Raw genomic sequence first — 23525 nt, forward strand, 5'->3', positions numbered from 1 at the left:
TTTTTTTTTGCATATGCTTGTTTTTGTACAAATTTTTGTACAATCTGTTTGGACATAAAACAGATTAATCCAACAGTAGAATCAACCAACAGAAAAAATCTCATGCATAAGTTATTTCCCACTCTTACTGATTGATTTGTAAGTGAACAGCTTTAAAAGAAAATCCGTGTATGTTTGTTTTTCAGCATTATATTTTTGTACATTTTGCAATTTCTACTTTTTTTGTTTTAAACATTTTTGCACAATAGTTTTGATCCTTTTTTTTTTTCCAGCCGGCAGTTCCAGATGTTGCTCCAGAGGAGATTCCAGACATCCAACCTGTTCGATCCTCGACAGAAGGAGGCACAAGAGGCTGGCTGTGGGAAGGAATAACTACTTCGTAAAAGCTGCTGGAAAGCAGATGAGTGTCTGTGATTCAGTTCAGCTCCAAGAAATTAAACCTACGGTCAATAACACTTTTTTTTTCTTCCTATTTCTGCTAGAAAATACCTGCCACCATAAAAATGGGTGACCGATTCTGCAGAAGTTTTCAAATTAACAACTTCCCCCTTCTGGCAGCAGAAGTGGGATAGGATAGTCAGTTGCAGACRGGGATGCGGGAGGGGGGAAGGGAGATGGTTGTCGGTGACAACACGGATGAGTAGACAAACCCCTATCTGCAAAGATCCTCTTGTGTAGAGTCTCGTATGTTTTTCCTCTTCTTGCTGTTCCCTTGGTGGTGTGGCTTGTTGCTCTGATGACTTTTGGAGCTGAAGGACGAGTTCTGCTGGCCGTGGTGGCCGCTCTTGTTGTTGGAACGAGACATCCTGGCCTGGAAAAATCACATAAGACCACAAAGCAACAATCAGATGTCGAAGCAGGACAGGACAGCGGTTTCAAACTCACTCACTGAGTTTGTCCTTGACCCCCAAGGACAAACTGTTAATGTCCTTCAAATGTATTCCTGGTTCAACACATCTGAAACAAATGGCTGAATTATATCCTATTTTATCTCCATGCAGTCAAGTTCTTCATTGTCTGGTTAATGACCTGCTTATTTGATTGAGGTGTGTGAAAATTTTGTCTCAAAAACTCAATGGTTAAACCAGAGTTGTATCAGTCTGGAGACACTTCAGGGCTTCCTGATCAGATGTCACTAATTTTTAAAAATGTTTTTGATTCAGCTTTGCCATGCGATTGCATTGGGTAAAAAATTAGCCAATCAGAAATTGTTGCTAGGCAGAATGYRTCTTCTCTGGTRTAATCTGCTTCCTTGTCTGAATACCTTCACTCTTAAACTAAATAACAGTAAAAACGCATAAATGTTCTAAGCAAGTCATATTCTGATTTATAGTCAGSTGGTTCTCAGATTTGTTTAGCTGGGCGTGTGGCAGTTTTCATAGCYGACAGCCAGAAACTGTAAAACAGTGGGAGTACTGGAAATGCCATCAGGGGACAATTTTCCCATTCACAAGATGAGTAAATCCTAAAAATGTTCAGGTAACGCAATGACTGAAAAAGACAYTGAGAGGCTTAGATAATTAGATACAGCTGCAAAGAATAGTAACACAGAAAGCAACAATCACAACGTGATGTGGGTAGAAAATTAACATATCAATATGGATTGGGTTTTACCTGAGCATCTAAGGTGAGTAAAAGGTCCTGAGCTATAGAAACATACCCCTCACTGYTATGTAACCCAACTGCTTAAGATACCGTAAAACAAAAATAATCAGTGGAAGGATATACCCTAGGGCATACCTAAAGACACGGTTTCATTCCACTAACTCACTCGCTAAATCAGTGTCTTAAATAATTTTCCAAAAGGTCAAAAATAGGAACTCTAAAAAAAACTCACAAAAACCTAAACAAAGCCTGGAGAAATATGGAACTATTCCTCTTGAACCCTTTAATAACAGAAAACTGAGACTAAGCATACCTTTCCTCCTTTGTTGCTTGCAGGTGGAGTGCTGGTAGAGTGGTTCTGTATGCGGTGATTGCTGACCACTGTAGACTTTTCTCTGTGTGTGCTAGCGTTTCGGACAGGCTGTTGCTTGACTGTCTTGCATGGAGTACCATCCGAATCCTAAAGGAAACCACCAACAACACAAATCTACATGAAGCATTTCCTTCTTACCGACCTCTTTTGCTTTGTTTTTTGTTTTGTTTTTGTTGTCAGTCGTTCAGATCAACAATTTTAGATTGGCCCATTTCATCTGGATAGCTTTTGCCTCTTATAAATGAAATCATCATTTGAAATCTGTATTTTATATTTAATCAAGTTATCTTTTTTCCATTCTTTTAGTTATATATTTAAGTGTGATGGAAACTGACCGCATCGCTGGAGGATGTGGAAGACGGCGACAGCGGGGACGAGGAAGGAGACGAACCCAGAGACGGGAGTGGGGAAGAAGTGTTGGAAGAGGACTTGCTGTGAGGAGCAGAAGGAAGAACCACAACATCTTCGTCGTCCGGGAAGTTGTTGTTGCACTCGTCAAGCTGTTTGGACTCAAGTAATTTGACGTCGTTTCCTATAGGAAACAAGAGGGACACGTTGTAGCTGCAGCTCGTATCAATGGAGTGATATAATCTTTGTTACGACAAGTACAACTAATACGTACTGTTGAGAGAGCGATCATTCTGAGACTGGCTGTCCCAGTTCTTTCGGATCCATTCCCTGTACTCATCCACCTCCTGAGTCACTCGGATTATCCGACCAAGTATACTGAGGTTAGGAACAGTGAGAAAAACAGTTAATTTCCAAATACAGACTCTTTAAATTAGGACTGCTAAGGGAAACGGCTTCTAAGAATACTCAGGAGTATTCTGTAGTGCATGAGTAACATGTTTGTTGTTGGCACCTTACCTCTCATTCTCATTGTTGGGGTAGTACTTGGCAATGGGTGACACAGCATGGCCGAGGACAACATAGGCATAATCAAACGCCTGCTTCACCTGCATGGCACCATATGAGCTCCGGCCAACATCATTGTCTATTGATAGCAAGACGGAGACAACATGTCAATTAGGTAATTCCAACATCCTTCCGTTTCTGTTGTGTTGTTTCCTGTTCCTACCTGGCTGCAGAGGATCCTCAATGTAGAGCATAGAGGGCCTGTATCCATCCATCATGTTTTTCTGAACCTCATCTTTGGCAACATAGCAACCACCGTCTGTTATCCTGATGCCTGTCTTCAGGTAGTTGAAGTTGCGACCGTAGAGCTCAAAGAATTCAATTAGCAGAACACCGATGTTTATGTTGGGGCTGGAAACGTCCCTGTTATGAAGCTGGGGGAAAAAGCAAAAGCAGGTGAATCGGTGAATATTCAGAGAGAGTAAAGAGAGGATTAGGAAAGTGGGGAATGAAAATCACTAGATTTGCAAAACAAACCTGCAGGAAGCTAACAGCCATGAGGAAGAGACTGTAGGAACCAATTCCACCAGTAAAAACCTCGTTGAGGTCTCTCTGAAGTAGAAACTGCTTCAGCACAAGGACTAGGTAAGGCAGGACAGGATATTTCTGCAGGTGAAAAAAATAGACAAAGAAACCAAAAGACAGAATAATTTTAAACTCCTACTATGTCTCCTGTGATAAAAAATCCTGCCAGTGTCTCCACAGGTGATCAAAAGTTGCATCAGTAAATTCAGATGCCGTGTTACAGCCGAGCAAAGCCCCTTCRCTGCAGATTTTACCTCCTTAAATTCCTTGATGAGCCGAGCAGCTTTAACACCTCCGTTCACGTTGAAACTGATGTCCACTTTGACCTCAGTAAAGGAATCAGTAAGTTTGATGATGGGAACCTAAAAAAAAGACAAAAAAATAACTCACRATGAAAGACAGTGGAAAAATGTTTACTTTAGCTCTAGATTAAGGTGAATCATGAAAACGTAAGTAGAATTGGAACCCATTCAAAAAGAAGTGAAGCAAAACATGCCAGATTTTTGTCWGAAAAAGTATCATGCAAACTACAAGATCACACTGTTTTGTTTTTTTTCTTTCTTTTTTTAGAGGAGTGAAATGTTACCGTCGCTTTATCCAAAACTTTGATGGAGTTCTCATCTGCAACATTGTTTTTTCGCAGTTCATCCTCCAGAGTCCAGAGAGGCAGTGTGTCCCACTTCCCAAAAACCACCAGATCAATGTCACTGTAGTGAAAGAAAGAGTGAAGCTTATGTTTAGTCTAAGAAACAGAAGATATAAAAAGACCATAAAGTAGTCTTCTCTGATAYTACAGATGCACTGATCAGGTTATTCCTGATTAACACTGATTTATGCTTTGTTTTTGAGGTCTCTCCTGCATATTCAAACTTCAAGTGMGTCTGATCTTTTATTTTAAGGAATGAAATAAATACACTAAATGATCTCTGATGTAGGGAAATCCAACAGTAAACAAAGGAATCGTAAGATTAATCCATTTAAACTTTATCTGATTTGCCATTTAAAAAGCACATTAAAGTACATGSAGCTAGTTAATGAGTGTACAGACTGGAAACAGTGGGATAATTTAGTTATGYATTTAATGAACCTGCAGTTCACCAATCAGAGCCAAACATGGGGAAAGCATTTTCCATGTTTGATTATGATCTCTGACTGATGGACTGGTCCTGAAACTCTTTAAAAAAAAAAAAAAACTGAGAACCCTCTCTGCTATGAAAAAATTAAGGTAAAAAATAAAACTCATTATATAATGTCGTACCTTTTAATAGATTTAACAAGAATACATATTCCTCAATTTGCTTCTGCCTGACACTTTAAATATCTCCTGCGAACTACAGTTGTTATGAGCGAAGCTTTGGTTCCCCCTTGTGGAGAAAATGTGCAACTTTCTTCTGTAGCTACTAGTGAAATCTGTCAGCATCTGCAAAATTAAAAGCAAAACCGTTTGTCAAAGCTGTGATTCTTAACACACCTAGCCAGGATAAATAAGAGCCAAATGACAGATATGTTTCAGTAAAAGTAATAAATGATCTGTATTTTGATACCATTAAATAAATATTTGCAACAGAAGAACAACATTGATTAATCCTACTACATAATTATCCAGTAACCTGCCACRGATCCACAAATTCCACATAAATAACTGCGGATGAAGCRGGGAGTGATTATTTTCTTCAAGTAGTCTCTTACCAGCAGAGGCCACTCTAAGAATAATTTTTGAAAAAAATTAAAAACRGTAGCAGATGGATAGATAATGGCAGTAGAAAATTCWAGTATATTTTTACCAAGTTATTCTAGGTAAGTATTAAATATATTAAAACTAAACCTATGTGTTCATTTGACATGTTCCATCATCAGAATCTTCACTAACCTTTGACCAAATGCCCCAACACCCAGCTTTCCCCATGCTTGCAGAAGTRCAAGACATTGAGATTATGCACTCATCAAAATGGTCAGCAAGAGACATTTGATGAATGCATGYGTCTTTAGAGATTTATCAGGCTGTGGTCAAGTCAGGAGCAGCTGATTTAATCACATTTTACTCAGTAAATGAAAAAAAGAGGAAKACCACAGAACTGATGCAGACATAAAACGAATGAGGAAAAAATGAGATGCATTCTGAGAACGATCTTTCCACTTTCAAAGTTCATCTAAAAATACGGCGCAGGTATCAACTTCAGCTCACATTCTCATTATAGCCTCTARCCCCGTTTGTTATTACAGAAGTTAATTCTTTGAGACACAAAATTGATTTGGTTATAAGTCAACAACAAGTCTCAGCTTAGAAAGGTCTGTGAGAAGAATTTGCATAAATTTGACTCTAGCTTACCTTGTCGGCAGGTAAAGGCCRGTGCTGAAACTCCCAAACACTTGGACCTAAAGAAAAAGAAATAATTACTTTCTATGTAGACAACATTTATTTTTRATAACAGATTTCACATAAAATACTGTTTGAAATATTTTTCTACATTTTCTGTTAGGTCTTTCTAATAAGCTAAGATATAACAAGAATTTAAACTAAACAATCTCTTAATGTGAAAGCTACTGGGAAGACAGAAATATTCTTGTTTCCTTTGAAACACCCATGTTGCAGTGCACAAATAGACCTAAGCCTTGACCCTGCTCCCCTAACCCTGCTCTCCACATCACCACATACAAGCAAGCACATGCTAGTAAACAGCTCAGTCACATGTAAAGATCCTAAGGTGATTGTGAATGAAACCAAGTCCAGCAGGCTTCCATGAACTGTGACGTAACTGCGCATGGTGACAAAGGTTATCCGTGTTGTGTCTCGTCTAACCGACGGTCATTCAGTACCAGGTCTAGGGCAACCTTTTTCAACCCAGCTGCAATGCATCAGAGCGTAGTGAACACAACAACTCAGATATCATCTTTCACCAACAACAACTGCTTTCATATTTTGCCACTTCCATCCAGTTTTAGGTAAGAAGAGGTTTAACATAAGCAATATTTATTCCAAGAATGTAGTAGGAAAAAAAATGTCTGTATGCCTTACACTATAGTAGACATGTTTGTAAACAAGTTAATTCTTTAACTGGTCGGTGTCCTCATGGACTAATTGGATAACATGTTAGCGTTTTCAGGGTGACGGTTAAGAGTTAAGCAAGCTGTATGCCTTACACTATTCCCCATTTTTGATTCCAGAACTTCTGCCTGACTACAAAAATGCTAATAAACATGCTGAAATTCAGATGGRATGGAAGTTTGTTTGCGCTGCATGATTTTCTGCATTGGTCAAATTTGTTGTAAAATTCCTGCAAGATTTTTGCTTTGCRTTTCTGTCATATGACCAGGTTGCGAATTCAAACATGGATATCTAACAAACAGAACCAGAACCAGCTGCCTTCCTGTCTCAGTGACCTTTTGGTTTGAACAATAAGTTGTTGTGCTGAGATCTCCCCATCAGACAAGTCAAGAAATGGGATTGTGGAAACGGATCACCTGAAATCATTAAGCTGGTCCTGTGAATGAGGCARCAGACATTTCTGGGCCTCTTTTTCTGTTTCTTCTGGGCAGGTTCTGGTTTGTGAAGCCAATGGTTCTGAAACTTTGAATTTCTTATTTTTATCTCTCCTCTCAAATTAGTCCTTAAAATAAATTTTCTTAAACCCCAAAACTTTTTAATAAAAGTTTTACTAGTTTAATTAATCAGCTTAGAATATATTTCAAATGTTCAATTTCTTGTTTTAGAACTTCACGTCTTATTCACAATACAATGGCACAGTTTTTGTTCTCTTCATGATACATGATTTTTTTCTTKTTTTTGCAACTTGCGCTCCAGAACAACCTATAATACCGGAAACTACGGTAATCTTTCAGGCAAATTTCTTGAGAGAGGGGTGGGCATTTATCGTATCGATTATTATTCATTGTGATAAAATTTCTTATAAGAATTTGACTTGTTACCACAATAAATTCCAATTAATGATGTTTTAATTATTAAAAAATAAACTCAGACAGTTTGCATTGTTAATTTTGCAATGTTTCTCCATTGTTTGTTCAATGAAAGAGCATCAATAAATACAAATAATTTTTAAATGCTTTAAATGTTTGCTTTTTAGTGACACAAATCACTTTTTTGTGACTGGTGTCCTAAATTATTATAAATAAGTGCTTTTTAGTAGCAGTATTTGTGCTTGTGGGGCTTTGATTGCTGTGTCACGCAGCCATACAATTACCTAAAGAAATAATCAATAGTTCTTATCACCACTTTTATCGTTATCACAACAGTACCACAAAATATCCTGATGAAACTAAGTCCATATTGCCCACCTCTAATTTGCGTTGGTAGAGCTAACATATCTTATCATTGCTATACCACACTCAGCAGTTTAATGYAGAGTCAGTTTGCAAAGTGAATAGTAGACATGTTTGTAAACAAGTTAATTCTTTAACTGCTCGGTGTCCTCATGGACTAATTGGCTAACATGTTAGCGTTTTCAGGGTGACGGTTAAGAGTTAAGCAAGCACTGTGGAAACTGGACGGCCACATTGCCGCTGCTCCCAGCGGCGAGAAATCAACACAGATACAAAGCTGTCCAAGACTGGAAGAGTATTGCGCTTCCTATTTTAGGCCCACAGCAGACACACTTAGAAACCCGCTGCTCTATCAGCAAGATCAAAGTCAGTAAATGCAATAATGCCTGAGGTGGTACTGATAGCTTGAGCCAAACAGAACTGTGGCGCAGAGAGATAAAGAGTCAGAGGACATTTGTTGCTAGTGGCCTGATAGCACATCCAACCTGACAGCACTGTAGGCTGTTGTAATTGAGAGCTGTATTGTCAACTTGGGCAGCCTGGGCAATGTACGTAACTGTATCAGCGCTAATAAGTTACCAATGGTTCAAATTGTTCACTTTATCAATTTGATGCAAGYAGGGGAGGGCAATTGCCTCATTAAAAAAAAAAAAGAAAAGAAAAAAAAAAAAGGGAGGTTTACCTCAGCACTGGGCCAAAGGTTCTTGATGACTCCCTTTATTCTGTCCACAACCTCTAATCTCATCTTTTCCTCCTCTGGCCGTGGGGAGATGTACTCGTAGAAATCCTTGATTTCCTCGTGCAAGCTGCAAAACACACAGAGGAAAAGGAAGCACTCTTTAGTGACAGAAGTGGAGGCAGGTGAAAACAGACACACACTTAGAGGAACAGCTCACAGTTCGAAACACAAAACGGGAACTTTAAATGTTTGGCAATAACAGATGCAGCACCGCTCAAAACGAGACACTGATTTAAGCTGATGCAACTGGAGCTGCCTTCCTGTGTTTCACAGAAATTGTGCTCTCCTCTTCTGAGCCCCTCACAGAGAGTGGGTGCTAAGAGTCAGACACTGAGTGATCCTGACAAAGTCAAGTTAATTGCTGATGTTAACAATAATAATTTGTCAACTTAAGCATTTGTAGTATACAGTTTTTGAGTTTATTTTCTTAATTTTAAACCAAAGTTACAACTGTTTTCCATCAAACTTCTGTGTCAAACCGCATAGTGTCCTAGCGACACCATGCAGTGGTACAGTGGGTGCCTGTCAGTGTTGCTACTTTGTATGTAAACAGGGCTTTGGAGGTTCTGTAAGGATTTGTTAAATCAGCACAGCAACACAAGCACTGTTGGATGATGGACATCCAAAGAGACAACGCGGGACTGAAATAAGGAGTATTTTTGTTCATTTMCAATTCAAGTTCATCAGATTTGGCATTCTGAAGACTTTGGACTTTTTATTTTCAAATTGGTTTATAATAACTGGGATCATTTTATTTCTTCACGGGGACAATAAGTAAATATAATTTAATTACACAATTAATAAAAAAATTTTTTTTGGGGAGGGGGATAAAAAGTTAACTTTTTCTTCCAAAAAGAAAAAACCAAAACAAACAAGTTGTTTGTTTTACTTAATTATAAAAAACGAAAGAAAACCCCTACTCTGGGAAAATATAAAGTGCCTCTATGATACATCTAAAAACTTTTAAGATTTATGAACCTCCAGGAAACTAGTAGTTGTAATAAAACGTCTTTTCTAGAAAAATAGCTTTTCCAACAAACACTTGTTCAAATTAGCTTCACTGACTGACTAACAAGTTAATATTACAGAAAATAAAGAATGCTTTTGTACCGGACAGCGGCTCTCCTTAGGGAACAGGAAACAAAGACTTCTCTTGTACAAAGCGATTCGTGCAATTCTGAAAAAAAGAACCAGGCTAAACCAAAACAAAAAAGGACCCATGCTGTGTCCTCATGTAATGTCAACAAGAATCTGGACTCGAGAGACGCACGCAACAGAAGGGTTCCACGTTTGTCCTTGGGACGGGTCGCTGTGCCCACATGCGCTGACCTTTTCACTGAGCAGTTTTGGCTGCATGCTCATGGATGCAGGGACAAGCCTGTGTGGGCGGTCCAACAGGAACACAAACACGACCATGAGGACTAAAAAACAGGCTCCTTACGYCTTCTAAATATGCCAGACATGTTGCTGGTGTGAGTGAAACAAGGACACACAAGCGATGTATACCACAGAGTTAGACATGTCAAAAACCTATAAAGCTATAAACACTAATTGTTTGGATTATAACCCTAAGAGCACTGTGCATTTTGCTCCCCATGTGTTTTCTCGCAGGCTTTCTCTGTTCCTTTAGTTAGCTAATTTGAACTTAAGCAAAAAAAAATTTGGGTGGAAAAATTCATAAGACACAACTATGATGTGTCTTAAGAACAGCAAAATTAAACAGGTTTCCAGTTAAAACTAACAAGCATTGATAGCCATGAGTGTGTTGCTTTTATAGATGTTTGCCTTGCTATCATTAGAGGCCAGAGAATTTTACAACCTGCATGAAGTTAAAGAAACTCAGATAAATAAATGACTATTTGTCATTCAGCACTTTGCCTTTACCTCTCGATCTTTCCAGGTGATGTGCAACAGACAAGTGAACTCAATGACGAGTCGACTCATATTAACATTACACATGCATGATTTAGCTTACGATGCCTGGAGCAATAAACAAGTCAGAACATTTGACAACAACAATCTCTAACTTACTCTAAAAATTTAATTTAAAAAAGCAAGTGAGACTTTATTCTGTTTGGAACATGAAAAACAGTTTTGATTTTAATTTTAAAGAAGACTCCAGCCCCCATTAAACACACACGCACACACACGCGCACACACACACGGTGGTTTCATTTTAGAGTAAAAGAAACCTAGCAACTGAAATCTACATTGCAAAAGTATTTGATCTTAGAAGTTGGGTGATTGTTATTATTGCCTTTACAACATCTGCAAGTTTAATGTGCTGCATTTGATCTAGAACATTTGGATGTTATATAGATTCACTGGCCACTTTATTAAGTACACTTGTTCAGATACACGAAGGGCCAGTCACATGGCAGCATCTCAATGCGTTCAGGCATCCAGACGACTTGGCGATGTTTGCGCTCTGCAGCAACCACCTGATGCCGCCATGTTAACTTGCACCAATAGCTGAGGATGGGTTGACAATGTTTGAAAATGCAGTAAAATCAAATATGAAAATCTACATTTTAAAAGGCAGAGCTATAAAACATTAAAAAAAACAACTTTATATGCAACATCAAACAGGTTAACACCTGATTTTACTAAGTTGTTGCTGCCAAGCCGTCAACCTTTCAGCTTAAGTGGGAGCGTCAGGGTGTGACCACAATCCCTGATGTTAAAAATGTGACATGTTTTTATTATACAACAATTATGCAGCAACAGGTTCTTCTTATCTTTATTACTTGTTAACAGGGCTGCGCTCTGTCTCAGCTCCAAGCAGCTCCGAATAAAGCTGGGAGACTCGCACTGACCTGCCTGTTCATTGTGATTCAGAGCAGAGGGAGAGCGCATGCCAGCTTCTCATGGCTCAGAGCAARGGATGGTTTCACAAGCAATCTGCTTGGTTAGTTCAAACCAGGCAAAAAAATCTGCACACCAATAAAATACTCATTTTACCATTCTGTGAGCAGTGTAACATGAGGCTACCTAGTTTTACAAATAACCAGAGCAAACTTTTAATGCATCCTTAATAAAAAATTGTAATGTAAACAATTTTAAAATATAAAAACTATGTTTTTTTTTTTCTTGTTGTTTAAACTCAGAGGATTTATGTGTATTGTTTAAAATGTTTTGTTTGGACCACAGATAATCTAAGGGTGGAAGGGAGGGAGGAAGGGAGTTCCACAATCAGTAGGTTTCATTTCACAGTAAACAAGCAACGACAGCTCCCTTGTCCTCATGTAATAAGAGCAACCCGTGCTCCACCTTCACGGATCACATTACATCGTAGCTGTGAAGGCTGCCTTCAGAGCACATTGGCACTGTTTATCTCTCAATCCCATACTGCTGTAGTAAAGTTATGTAATCTTCAGTAAGAGCCGTTTAAAACCTTACAGAAGCAGAAGGAAAACATTTTTSCTGCACATCCATTGCAACACTGAACTTCAGACAATCTGCTCATGATTTTACAAAATGAATAAAAAGATTATGGTGTGATATTCTATTTGCAGATTAAAAAGAAAGGAATCTAAGACATTCAATTTAAAGTAATAAGATCTCATATGGAATCCTCAGACCTCGCAAACTTAAAACACTTAAAAATAAATTATTGTACTTTTCAGTCATCTTACACATTCACTACTTGAAGGCAAAACATCTAGGAGGCGACTGAACTGTTATATTGTGATACATGATCAATATAAATAGATAATCTGTCTGATGGGATATTTAATTTCATGGAACCCTGATCGAGAACCACATAGCATTCTGGGGGATGTAGGCAGAGGAAATACTTTAGTCACTCAACCTCTCAATGCCAGCTAAGCAAGATAAGTGGCATCAACTAACTCAGTATTTGGTTACCTAGCAACAACCTGTTGAGTCACTGGCACAGCAGCAGTTACAGGTTTCGCCACAGTGGCTCATAACTGCTTAAAAATAAAGAACACGTGGAGTGAAAACTGTGGACAAAACAGGAAAGATAACATCTCTAGTTTGGAAGTATCTCAGATATTTAAAACAAAACAAAACAAAAAATCAATAATTATACTGATATAAAATGCTTACATCGTGTTATGTTTTTCAACTACACTGTCCGGCCCTAGTTAATGTATACTTTAGAAGAAGCTTAACACAATTCTCCTAGCCGCACCTCTACAGAAGATGCTACACTATTAATGTTTAATCATAGAGCAAAAAACAAATGTTTGATGTTCACTTTAACCTGATTATGTTTTGAGCCAGAAGGTAGCATGCCATGAGTTCTCACAGTCTTAAAACACAACAGTGGTTCCCATCATTGTGAAGTATGTCTCATGATGAGCAATCCTGACATAGTTCTGAAGTAAAAAGGAAGTCTTTTGTTGGTGATAATTGGCTGATAAAAGCAGCCTGGCAGGCCGGCCGACAACACTTGGTTGGTAAGGCGTCGAAGGGAGCATTTGTTTGGTAACATGCTGGGTGTTCAGGAAAGAGAAGAAATGTTTCCAGAGATATGAATAATTTGTATGCTCTGTGAGAATACAGAGACTGGATAAACATTACTATGCTAATCTTAGCATCTGCGTCAGAGATTYCTGCTAGAGCTAAACTAAAAGCTCTTTCACCGTTTAGTTTCAATTGTCTTCAAAATCTAAGATACTTAAACCGATCAAACTGAATCATGGAAACAGTTGCGTCTCTAGGGAGGCTTCCAAGCTTTTYCAATGATATTGTTAAATATTTGCCTCTATTTAGCTRTTGTGTACCCAGTGTTTTGTAACTCCTAGTTTAGCGATCTAGTTTTGAAAAATTAAACATATCTTACATATGGATGGATTTAATGTCAAGTCTTCCTTTTAGATGGTTTCCTTAAATTGACTCTGATTTGATAGCCTTCTACAAACTAACTAGCAAATTGTTGTYTTAAGATGGTGCTAGAAAACCCAAATCAACTCTTTTTGCTTAGTGGTTTCTGCATAACCGAAACAAACTATCACATCTACTCTTGGTTTAAAGTTTATGAGCAACTAGGGTTGCTCATAAATGCAGTATGTGCTTTGAACAGCAATACAGCACATACTGATAACAGGTCACTAAAACTAATACACAACTGAGATGTTTACCACCACTACATTTCATTCTGAAACAGCTGGAATTAGATAGCCACCAGATCTGGTTAGTTTATTTCTATAAATAAATTGAGCTAAACTACAAGCAGGTTGTTTCTTGACCAGAGCCTGTTTGGCACTCAATAGTGTTAAGATTTAAAATTTAACCACAGATCATGAACGGTGGACACTTGACTAGCAATCCTGTGCAAACAATTTAGCAGGACTTTCAACATTCCTGATTGCTTCTGTGTGAAAACTGTGCAACACCTTGTCTGGAAGGCAAGATTAGTTCTTTGACTCGTTCAAAGGCGTCAGAAAGGCCGGGTAAAATTTGAGGTAAATTAATTAAGAAGGAATGAAAAAAAGCTGGCTCAAACTTTGAAAATACAAATAAACTAAAGGCCAAACATATAGCAGGTTGGGAAGTGCTGAAACGCCTCARAAATGAGACCCATTTGTTAAGTAGAAATAGACTCATGGACAGCTAATGTTCTTAAAATCCATAGGCACTCTATATCTATTTTCTCCATCATCACTTGTCAATTTATAATGCATTATATGCTCTAAGAAGTAATGCTTATCTACAAAGAAACACCTCATAAATATGACTGCTCTAGCTGTAGTTACCCAAGTCGCAATTTACTCAAACTAGCATTAAAAATTAGGTGTTGGCGCCTAGAAAGTGTACTGACATCATGACCCTATTTTCACAAAGGCTTACATTTTTAGGCATTGCCAAACTCTGCAACAAAGCTGTTATGTGACACTGCTGTACCTATTGAACCTCCAACACACAACACCAGCTTTGAATTGCTAGGGTTACCACGCATTAAATACTAGTTTACAAAATGAGGACAACACCAAACAAAAGCAGAGGTGTCTGTACCGTACAGATGACGCATCCATTAATTTTTTATCAATCAACGATCAGGGATGCCAACTGTTGGATCAAAGAGCCAAACAGCTCTGGTTACACAAAAGAACACATGMTGATGAAAGTAGGTGAGAGAGGTGGTTGTGYTGTGAGTGGTGCAGCAGGCTAATCTTAGTCTTGAAATGAGACAACAAATAACAGGCTGACAGAAAAGCACTAGCAAAACATTTCACATTAAGCTGAAACGGTTTCAGMATCTTCCTGAAAGATAAAACCACACAGAGGGTCAGGAATGACCCGTTGATCTTCTAACTGAAGTCGTCCATGTTACCTATTGAGGYTCAGAAACTCCACAGTGAAACATCACTGATGGCAACTTTTTCAGTTCTGCTTTTAGAGCCAAACTGGGAAATGTTTTTCCAAGCCCAGCCTTGTTAAATATACAGTCTCCTTAAGTACTGGATGTAGATAAGGGAACAAGAATATTTTGATTGTAATTTCCTGAGCAGAAACAATAATAAAGACAGGAAAGGTCTGGACAGATTTAGGACATTTTAAGGCTTAGATGATTCTACATTAAAGTGTTTTACAACTTTTTAATACCTCACAGAAACCGTGAAACAAAGAAAATGGAAAAGCTCAGCCTTTTCTACTTATCAATATAGTTAAGGGCTTTTGATTATTTTTTGGATTAACCTATTACTGATTGGATAGCAAAAGGTGTAAATGAAAAATAATGTGTAGAATTTGAACTGGGTGAGCTAAAACTATGCCACTTGAGGAGTTCTGAATTTATCCTAGATGCAAAATGTAAAGTTTTTGTAAAGTTTTGTCTTAATTACTGCTATTAGTATGTTATTCTTTCAGTAAATGGCACAGGTTTGTAYACTCAAATTAATGATTAATTGATTTCAATAATCTATTCATGGCGATTAATCCGATTAATCCGATTAATCGTTTCAGCACTACTGCCTGCCTAGAATATTTTTGGCAAGTTAGAGGATTTTTTTCCATTATAAAAGTTGTGGTGAGAGCTCAAAGAAAACTCATAAAACTGAGAATAATCTGGGTTAATAATAGTAACTTATGGTTACTGCAATATTCCACAATAAAAGTCACAGTCTTATTTTCTTGATGTTGTGCTGCCTTAAAGCCAAATCAAAACAATAAAGTGCCAAGCAGAACAGCTTCATAAAGTTTGCAGCATTTTTAAACATGTCTTTATGTTGAATATACTGCAAGTATGAAAAGAAAGCAATCAATTTGACGTAGAGAATGTCTTCACATTGACATCAACAGTACTAAATTGTCAGAAAATACTGAATYATGGGCATCAAATTCTGGTCAATGATTCACATGCTGTTCTTCYTTGGACCAGTTTTGATAAGCATAAACAGTATAAAGCACTGGTAGCTCCTTACAACAACCAGTTTTTAAAAAAGAGTGACATAAGTCTGGTTTACAGAAAAACTTTCCTCTGGACAGGAAGACATTCTACTCTACACACTTGAAGGTARGGTTGTGGGCRGTGGTCCACCTGCGCTTGTTTTAGGGTCCGCAGTTCTGATGTTTCAACATTGTCTGAACACCAGACACTGAGTAAGGAAGCACAAGAGGGTCTAACAGATGTTCAATACTGCAGCCGCTGTGTTGAGCATGTTTTTAATAAAACGGCTTCAAGCAGAGGTGTTGCCCGCGTGTTAATGCTGGGTGTCATAAATCTCTAAAAAGCAGCAATAACAACAAGGCAATAAAACCCTGCTCTGGGGCATTTCATCGCTGAACAATTAACCACACTTTTTATTACATCTGAAGTAACCTTCTCTTGTATCATTCTAAGCATGTTTGCAAATTTAAAAATAACTATAATTATTCATTAAAACAGTTTAGAAATTGGATGAATCTGTGGGATCTTTTGTTTTATCTTTACAATCAGACACACTAAATTAGAAAACCGGGATCAGCAAGAAAAAAAAAGGGGGACRCAGCTCTCTCAGGATAGAGACTCGCTATGTCCATATAAAGAATCTAAACAAAACCCCAATCGCTAGTCTAGAAAATTAGGTGGAAGCCCTCCCTTCAAGCTCCAAATGTGATTGGTCAGAAGAGGAAGAGGGAGCGAAGGTTTGTCTCTCGAGAGGGTTGGCTTTGTTCACAGGAAGTCGAGCTGTGTGGAGCATGCAAACACTGATCCATTGCCATCATGAATCAGCCTGCTTACTTGGACCTTCCCAGTTCCAGAAAGCCTGGCAGAGAGTCAAACACAAATAAGCTAATGCCTCTGCCTCTCTAGCCAAGCCACATGGCCAAATATAGAGTACAAACTGTCCTGCTGAAGCGCATTTTAACTTACTCCTATGYTACCCTTTTTGGTTCTTGTAAATAGAAAACGRTATTTTTGTTCAATTTATTTGCGTTTACTCCCAACCCAAAACGGCTCAATTCCAYAGTCTTGTGTTCTGCTTGGGAAAATGCTATATTTATATTTTGTATTAAATACAAGGTTCAGATTGAGCTAAAAATAATTGGAAATRGGACACTTTCATTTATGCCTTGTGCCTTTTTGTGGCAAACCACTGGATGACATTGGCGTGCCGGGTTTCTGGTTCATCTGCTAACACCTTKTAGCTAAAATGTAACGTCTGAAGTAGGAAGATTGTCATTTGTCTGTAGCCATTTTCTTCACTCATCTAAAAATGTTTTAGCACTGTTCATCCCAACTGTTGAAGTTCTTTCATATCATTACCGAAAAAATATCACTTGTWGCCCAGCAAAGTTTGTTTTTACATTCACATACATACTGTATATCATCACTAGTTCATTTTAAAATAATGCGGCAATGTCTCAGACTGTGCTGACATCATGACTTGCCTGAGTACTGAAGGCCATCAGTGGTGCCTGATCCCAGCTGTTAACTTAAGGTTCTGGTATTAGCAGAGCTTATCAGTAAAGAATGTCCTTATGCAAACAAAGCTCCCATATTACTATAAATGAGGATCAGCAAAAGGCTGAACTCTACACTCTTGTGTTCTGCTTGTCTCCACATGTTTAACCGTGAGGAAGAGGAGAGGAAAATGTTTATTTCAGAGCCGCACCCATGAAATCTTTTTCCACAGTTATAACACTATAAACAACCAAGTTAATAAACACAGCAAAAAGTTATGCTAAAAGTCATCCAGAGTAATACAAGTTTATTATAAGTTTATTATAAAAGATCCGTCGCAACAAAAATTAAGCATAAATCAAATTTTCACATTATTAACCACAGAAAACAACTTTACATTAAGGCTATCTTTTGTTAAAAGCCACACTTTAAAGTTCCTTGAAGGTTTGCTTGATCTGGAGCAATAAGCTTTTACTACTATCCAAGATTTAATAAACATATTAAGAAGTTGATTGGGCAGCCTTATTAAAATGTTTTTGAAGCAGCAGTAAGTTTGAGAGGTAGAAGCATACACTCTCTAAGCTCAGAAAAAAGTTCCTCAAACCTGAAAATTTTCAACAATCCAAGTTCATAGAAAATATTTGCATATATAGAAAAAAATTTTTGTTTTAAATAGGAATGCAAATATGCAAATTTGGGTCGATTCACTATCCGATTTTAATGGTGCTGTTGTGGCCGATATACCCCATAATCCTGTGCTGAATCACAATCACCTGACCAAACAAAAACCACATGACCAGCTCCATCCAAAACAACTACAACACAGAAATAAATATCAGCTGGTAACATCAGTTATATCAGCTGGTAACATCAGTTATATCAGCTGGTAACATCAGCCCAGTTTTACTTAATGGTCCGATACAGATATGTTAAAAAAAGACAAACATTGGCTAGTAATATGGATGTTGAAGGTGATATATTGTCCATCCCTAGGTTTAAAAGAAAAATAGGGTTGCAAGATGTWAGAAAATGTGATATTTAGCAAATGTGATATTGCTAAAAACGTGTGATTGCCACAAGTTATGAGAAGTCTACACTTCTATTACTCCCATTCTGTTCTTCTAATGGATACATTCAATGTTCTTGCTTCATGGCCTCTCTGACCTGTCAGATGTGGGCATCCGCCGCAATGAGACTCCATCCAGCCATGCTGAATATCCTATTGGCATTCTAAGTGTAAGCTTGTGACACTTGGGAGTTTATAAACTAACAATTTCAATGAGTAATTTGCTGTGTTAATGTGGTGCACATTGTAATAAATAGTGGAGCTCTATCTATGAGCTCTGTGGTCTGTGGTGCCTCGACCATGGATACAGCTCCCCCTGACCACCTGAAGCAAATATCTAGTAGAGTTAGGAATCTTGTAGCCAGACTGTTTCCAGAGCCATCTTCTTCTTGTCCTATTTTCAAAGTGTGACTTGTTCTCCTTACATTGYTCACTGACATCTATGTCAGATCACTCTTACACTAATTTCATCCAAAGTGAGGGGATTTCCCCATTCTTCTACTATAAGCAACACATGTGTACTGTGATGCATTAAGAGTTTTTATGCGGTCATTTTCTCATCTTAATGTGCATTCTAATGCTGTCAATCTCTCAACATGAAAGGCCTAAAGCCATTTCACATTTCTTTATGTTTTGCCTACAAGCACATACTTTATTACATTTCAAAGTGGTCCTTGGTAATAATTCTTCAGTCTTTCTAAAGAACCCCGCCTTCACTNTGGTAACATCAGCCCAGTTTTACTTAATGGTCCGATACAGATATGTTAAAAAAAGACAAACATTGGCTAGTAATATGGATGTTGAAGGTGATATATTGTCCATCCCTAGGTTTAAAAGAAAAATAGGGTTGCAAGATGTWAGAAAATGTGATATTTAGCAAATGTGATATTGCTAAAAACGTGTGATTGCCACAAGTTATGAGAAGTCTACACTTCTATTACTCCCATTCTGTTCTTCTAATGGATACATTCAATGTTCTTGCTTCATGGCCTCTCTGACCTGTCAGATGTGGGCATCCGCCGCAATGAGACTCCATCCAGCCATGCTGAATATCCTATTGGCATTCTAAGTGTAAGCTTGTGACACTTGGGAGTTTATAAACTAACAATTTCAATGAGTAATTTGCTGTGTTAATGTGGTGCACATTGTAATAAATAGTGGAGCTCTATCTATGAGCTCTGTGGTCTGTGGTGCCTCGACCATGGATACAGCTCCCCCTGACCACCTGAAGCAAATATCTAGTAGAGTTAGGAATCTTGTAGCCAGACTGTTTCCAGAGCCATCTTCTTCTTGTCCTATTTTCAAAGTGTGACTTGTTCTCCTTACATTGYTCACTGACATCTATGTCAGATCACTCTTACACTAATTTCATCCAAAGTGAGGGGATTTCCCCATTCTTCTACTATAAGCAACACATGTGTACTGTGATGCATTAAGAGTTTTTATGCGGTCATTTTCTCATCTTAATGTGCATTCTAATGCTGTCAATCTCTCAACATGAAAGGCCTAAAGCCATTTCACATTTCTTTATGTTTTGCCTACAAGCACATACTTTATTACATTTCAAAGTGGTCCTTGGTAATAATTCTTCAGTCTTTCTAAAGAACCCCGCCTTCACTTGCACATTGGCTTTTTCGTTATTTTGGCTCATCAGACTGATTATTCATATTTTATTTTATTTTTAGTCTTTTCAAACTCACCTATATCAGCATAATAGGCATAACCTCAAAGGATGATTTCAGTGAAGTCTCCATCTCTACAACTTCAAAAAAATAAATAAATTTGTTACACTGCATTTAGTTGTTACTAGCAATTTGTTGCACATATATCATGTATCCCCAGGACTAATATTGTTGCTACATCAAGAAAAATATACAAAAAGTAAAAAAATAAAAATTGAACTAGCAGTTCAACTACAGACAACTGCAGATTCTACGATTCACGTAAGTAGCAACTAGTTAAAACAACAATACAGATAACACTGGGCCTGGTATCTGTTCCTTTGTTTACTTAAATATAATTCTTCTATTGTTGGCCTAAATCTTATCAAAACTGTTTCAAAAAWTTTTTAATTAAATCAGGATTAAATGTGGTGACTTCTAATCAGAAAAGTATCTAAAGCCCAACCTCACGTTTTCTCTAAAATACTTCCCTTCTATGACAATTTAAAGAGTTTTAATTATCCTCTGCTCTTTTAAATGTGACTTGCTCAGATATAAACACGAATTGTTAGCCATGTTACACCATGTTTTTTTTTTACATAATAAATACTAAGATGTTAGCCTGCAAAGGCTAAAGAAACATAATTATCTAATGTTTCAAGGTACAAACCAGACTTTTCTGTAAAGTCAATTTATGAATGTAGAAAAAWGTTTAACCAACACAAGACAAGAAAGCAAGAAACTGCAGTTTGCTATAGTACTACAAGCTAAGAAAAGTGGCAATGCCTCTGTACTGGAAAATCGTACAACTACTGAAGGTGATGCGACTGGAATGCCAACGATATTTAATTATTTGACCAGTGTCAAATATAGACAGAATAAAGTTTGATGGAAATTTTCTAAAAGTACGTAAACAAATTTGTGCCTGCAACGTTTTGAACATGATTATTGTTATTGTCAACCTTTGCCATCCATGATAGTGTCCCTGATGGCTCTGAGGTCATCGGAGTCAAACTTTGGGTTAAACATTCAAGTCTGAACGCAACACAACTTAAATGCATTTGTATCAACGTCTTGATCCATCAAGTCACTTGTCTTGCCATAGTGTTCACTAATGCCACTGCATTCTTGTGTATCTTGTAATGTTAACCCAATTGCATGCAAATCAGAATAAGACTTTTTTTTTTCTTCTTTGTCAGTTTTTATAATTTAATATTTATATGTTTTACTGGAAATCCACACTTCAAGTAGTAGTGTATGGTATGTGTACTTTTTGGTGAAAAGTTAACCAACCATGCAATATCTTTAAAGGTTTAATTTTATATGTGGCTTCTTTAAATTTTGAGAAGTGCTGTTTCTCAACTTACCTGAAATACTCCATTTATGAGAAGCAAGAAATATAACTTAGTTGAAAGCCAGCATTATTTCTAACATCTGCCTCAACAAGTCACTAACTCAACTTCTGYATGTGGGATTTCCCTTTTAAGGAGTGAATTTCACCATCTCTCATAGTAAGCGCAGCTGAAGACATAGAGGTCTCCTATTTAAACTTCAACAAAAGTCACTTTTTCACCAGCTAAATAAACTATAGTTGACCTATTAAGTGGAAGTAAACCAGTGGGTGGGGTGAGACGAACAGCCTCTCCCCTTGTCCTTTAACTGTAAACATACTAGTTTATGCTCCAGCACTAAGCTAACACAATGAAAACGGATTAGTAGAGCTTCACTTTTAGCAGCAGGTGATCACCTGCAACGCAGCCAAATTAAACTTCAGCAGACTCACTCTTACCCCACAACTCCTTCAGAGTAGTTCCTGACTTTCCAAGGCGTGCCCGTGTAACCTTCATATCTTTCCGTGTTAGAGCCGCAACCATTGTTCAAGAGACTGGAATTGAATCCGAAAGTGCTAGCTTTATTGTCTCTCTTTCTTTTGTTGGGGTGTCCGTCCGTGAGTCCCCTCCAAAGCACAGCAACCCCACTGCCCTGCTGCCCCCCTCCACCGACACCGCCCCTGCCCGCGGCTCGGTTGTTGTGGTTGCTGTTGGTGTCCAGTGGTATAAAGTCCCGCTGTTCCGTCATTTCTCCAACCCCCGCAGAGGTAGACATCCCCTGAGTCTTGACGTCTCCACCACCGTTGTGCGAGTCGAGCGTCCCGTTTCTGCAAGTGAGGACGGCTCCCGACGCCCCGTTGTTGACGATTGGTTTCAGGCTCGGAGTGCTCTGAGATCCCGTGGAGTAGCTGCTATTGACGTGCAAATACCCGAGCCCCTGAGTCGTCTCCCAAATCTGCATCCACAGGTTGTTAGCGGGTCCCCGTTGTTCTGGCTGAAACCAGGCGATTCTAGGATCCATCAAACGCCACTGTAGGCAAACCGCCCCCCCCACCCCACCACTGAGCAGCGCTCAGCTCGTGTGCAGCTAGCCAGGTCGCTAGCTAACGTTAGCTAGCCTGCTCAGGTTCTCCACTGACCGTTACTTCTAGATTATGGTTAAAAAAAACTACGCGCTTGGGTAATAATGCTATACACAGAGCGGTCGAACTAATTCGTCCGCAGTAACTAAAACGAGAGAGCGAGTCAGGTAATAAAAACAGTATTTGAAGATCAACTTGCTGTTAAGAAAGACGTTAGAAACGTGCGAGGGTTGTCTGTCGAAGAGTCTCTGTGCCTTTCCCCCGATGGCGGAGTCCACACCGCTACTGCGGCTGCGCCGAGCAARTGAATGGGGCGGGGATACACCTATTACGCAACAAACAGTTTACGTTTATTTAATATATATTTATTACATAACAAACTCAGATTTCACATTTTTCTATGTAAATCAAATACGGAAAAAAAAATTTAATTCATATACGTGTTCATTTAAATCTGAMACTATTATTTTTTTACGCTTAAAAATAAAATTGAGGCAGTAATACGATTTACATGCYCTCAAAAATTGATTAAAAACAATACAATATCGTGGAAGACGTTTTTTCAAGGTATTGGAAAAAAAGTRAAACTCATAATTCCGTTTAATATTACGTAAAACCTATTAAGTTATTTAATACACCATGCAGACTACACCTGCAGATGGTCATTGACATTCTTCACATCGAAGGCAATGTGGAAAATGTCATTACTAAGCAAGCTAGCCATTCGGTGATCTGGTGCCTCTCCCTTTTCATAATCCCTCGTAGATTCTATTCAGGCTCTTGGACAAACARCTGATGACGTTGCTCCCAAAATTATTGACTGTAGAGTGACTTTACACTAGACTTCAAGCAACTTAGATTCCACACCTCTTCATTTTTTCAGGTCATTGACCTCTAATCCAGTTTTTCCATCGGCTTAATTTCCCATTAATATGCTTGGACACAACACAGTTAGCTTCTTTAGCGGTGACCTTTTTTGTCATAGCTGTACTGTCGAAAGTGTCAACGATTTTATGCTCAACAAYTTAAGTCAGCAGTCTTTTCATTCATCAAACATACTGTATRGCTGTTAAAATACTTTATTATATAATTATAA

The 23525-nt window shown here is 38.1% G+C and overlaps 1 protein-coding gene across 1 annotated transcript; it reads right to left on the reverse strand.

The window, feature by feature from the left end:
• Positions 1-22718, reverse strand: tent4b (terminal nucleotidyltransferase 4B). Its single transcript, XM_008405546.2, has 12 exons — positions 21806-22718; positions 8379-8502; positions 5748-5794; positions 4005-4125; positions 3673-3780; positions 3371-3499; positions 3057-3267; positions 2846-2972; positions 2601-2704; positions 2314-2510; positions 1919-2065; positions 1-811 (listed from the first exon to the last, which is right to left on the reverse strand). Exons 1-12 carry the CDS (start codon positions 22366-22368, stop codon positions 653-655), a joined length of 2037 nt encoding a protein of 678 aa, XP_008403768.1. The 5' UTR covers positions 22369-22718; the 3' UTR covers positions 1-652.
• Between the last annotated feature and the right edge of the window lie 807 nt (positions 22719-23525).

The sequence above is a fragment of the Poecilia reticulata genome, linkage group LG3, assembly GCF_000633615.1.
Source record: "Poecilia reticulata strain Guanapo linkage group LG3, Guppy_female_1.0+MT, whole genome shotgun sequence".
NCBI lineage: Eukaryota > Metazoa > Chordata > Actinopteri > Cyprinodontiformes > Poeciliidae > Poecilia > Poecilia reticulata.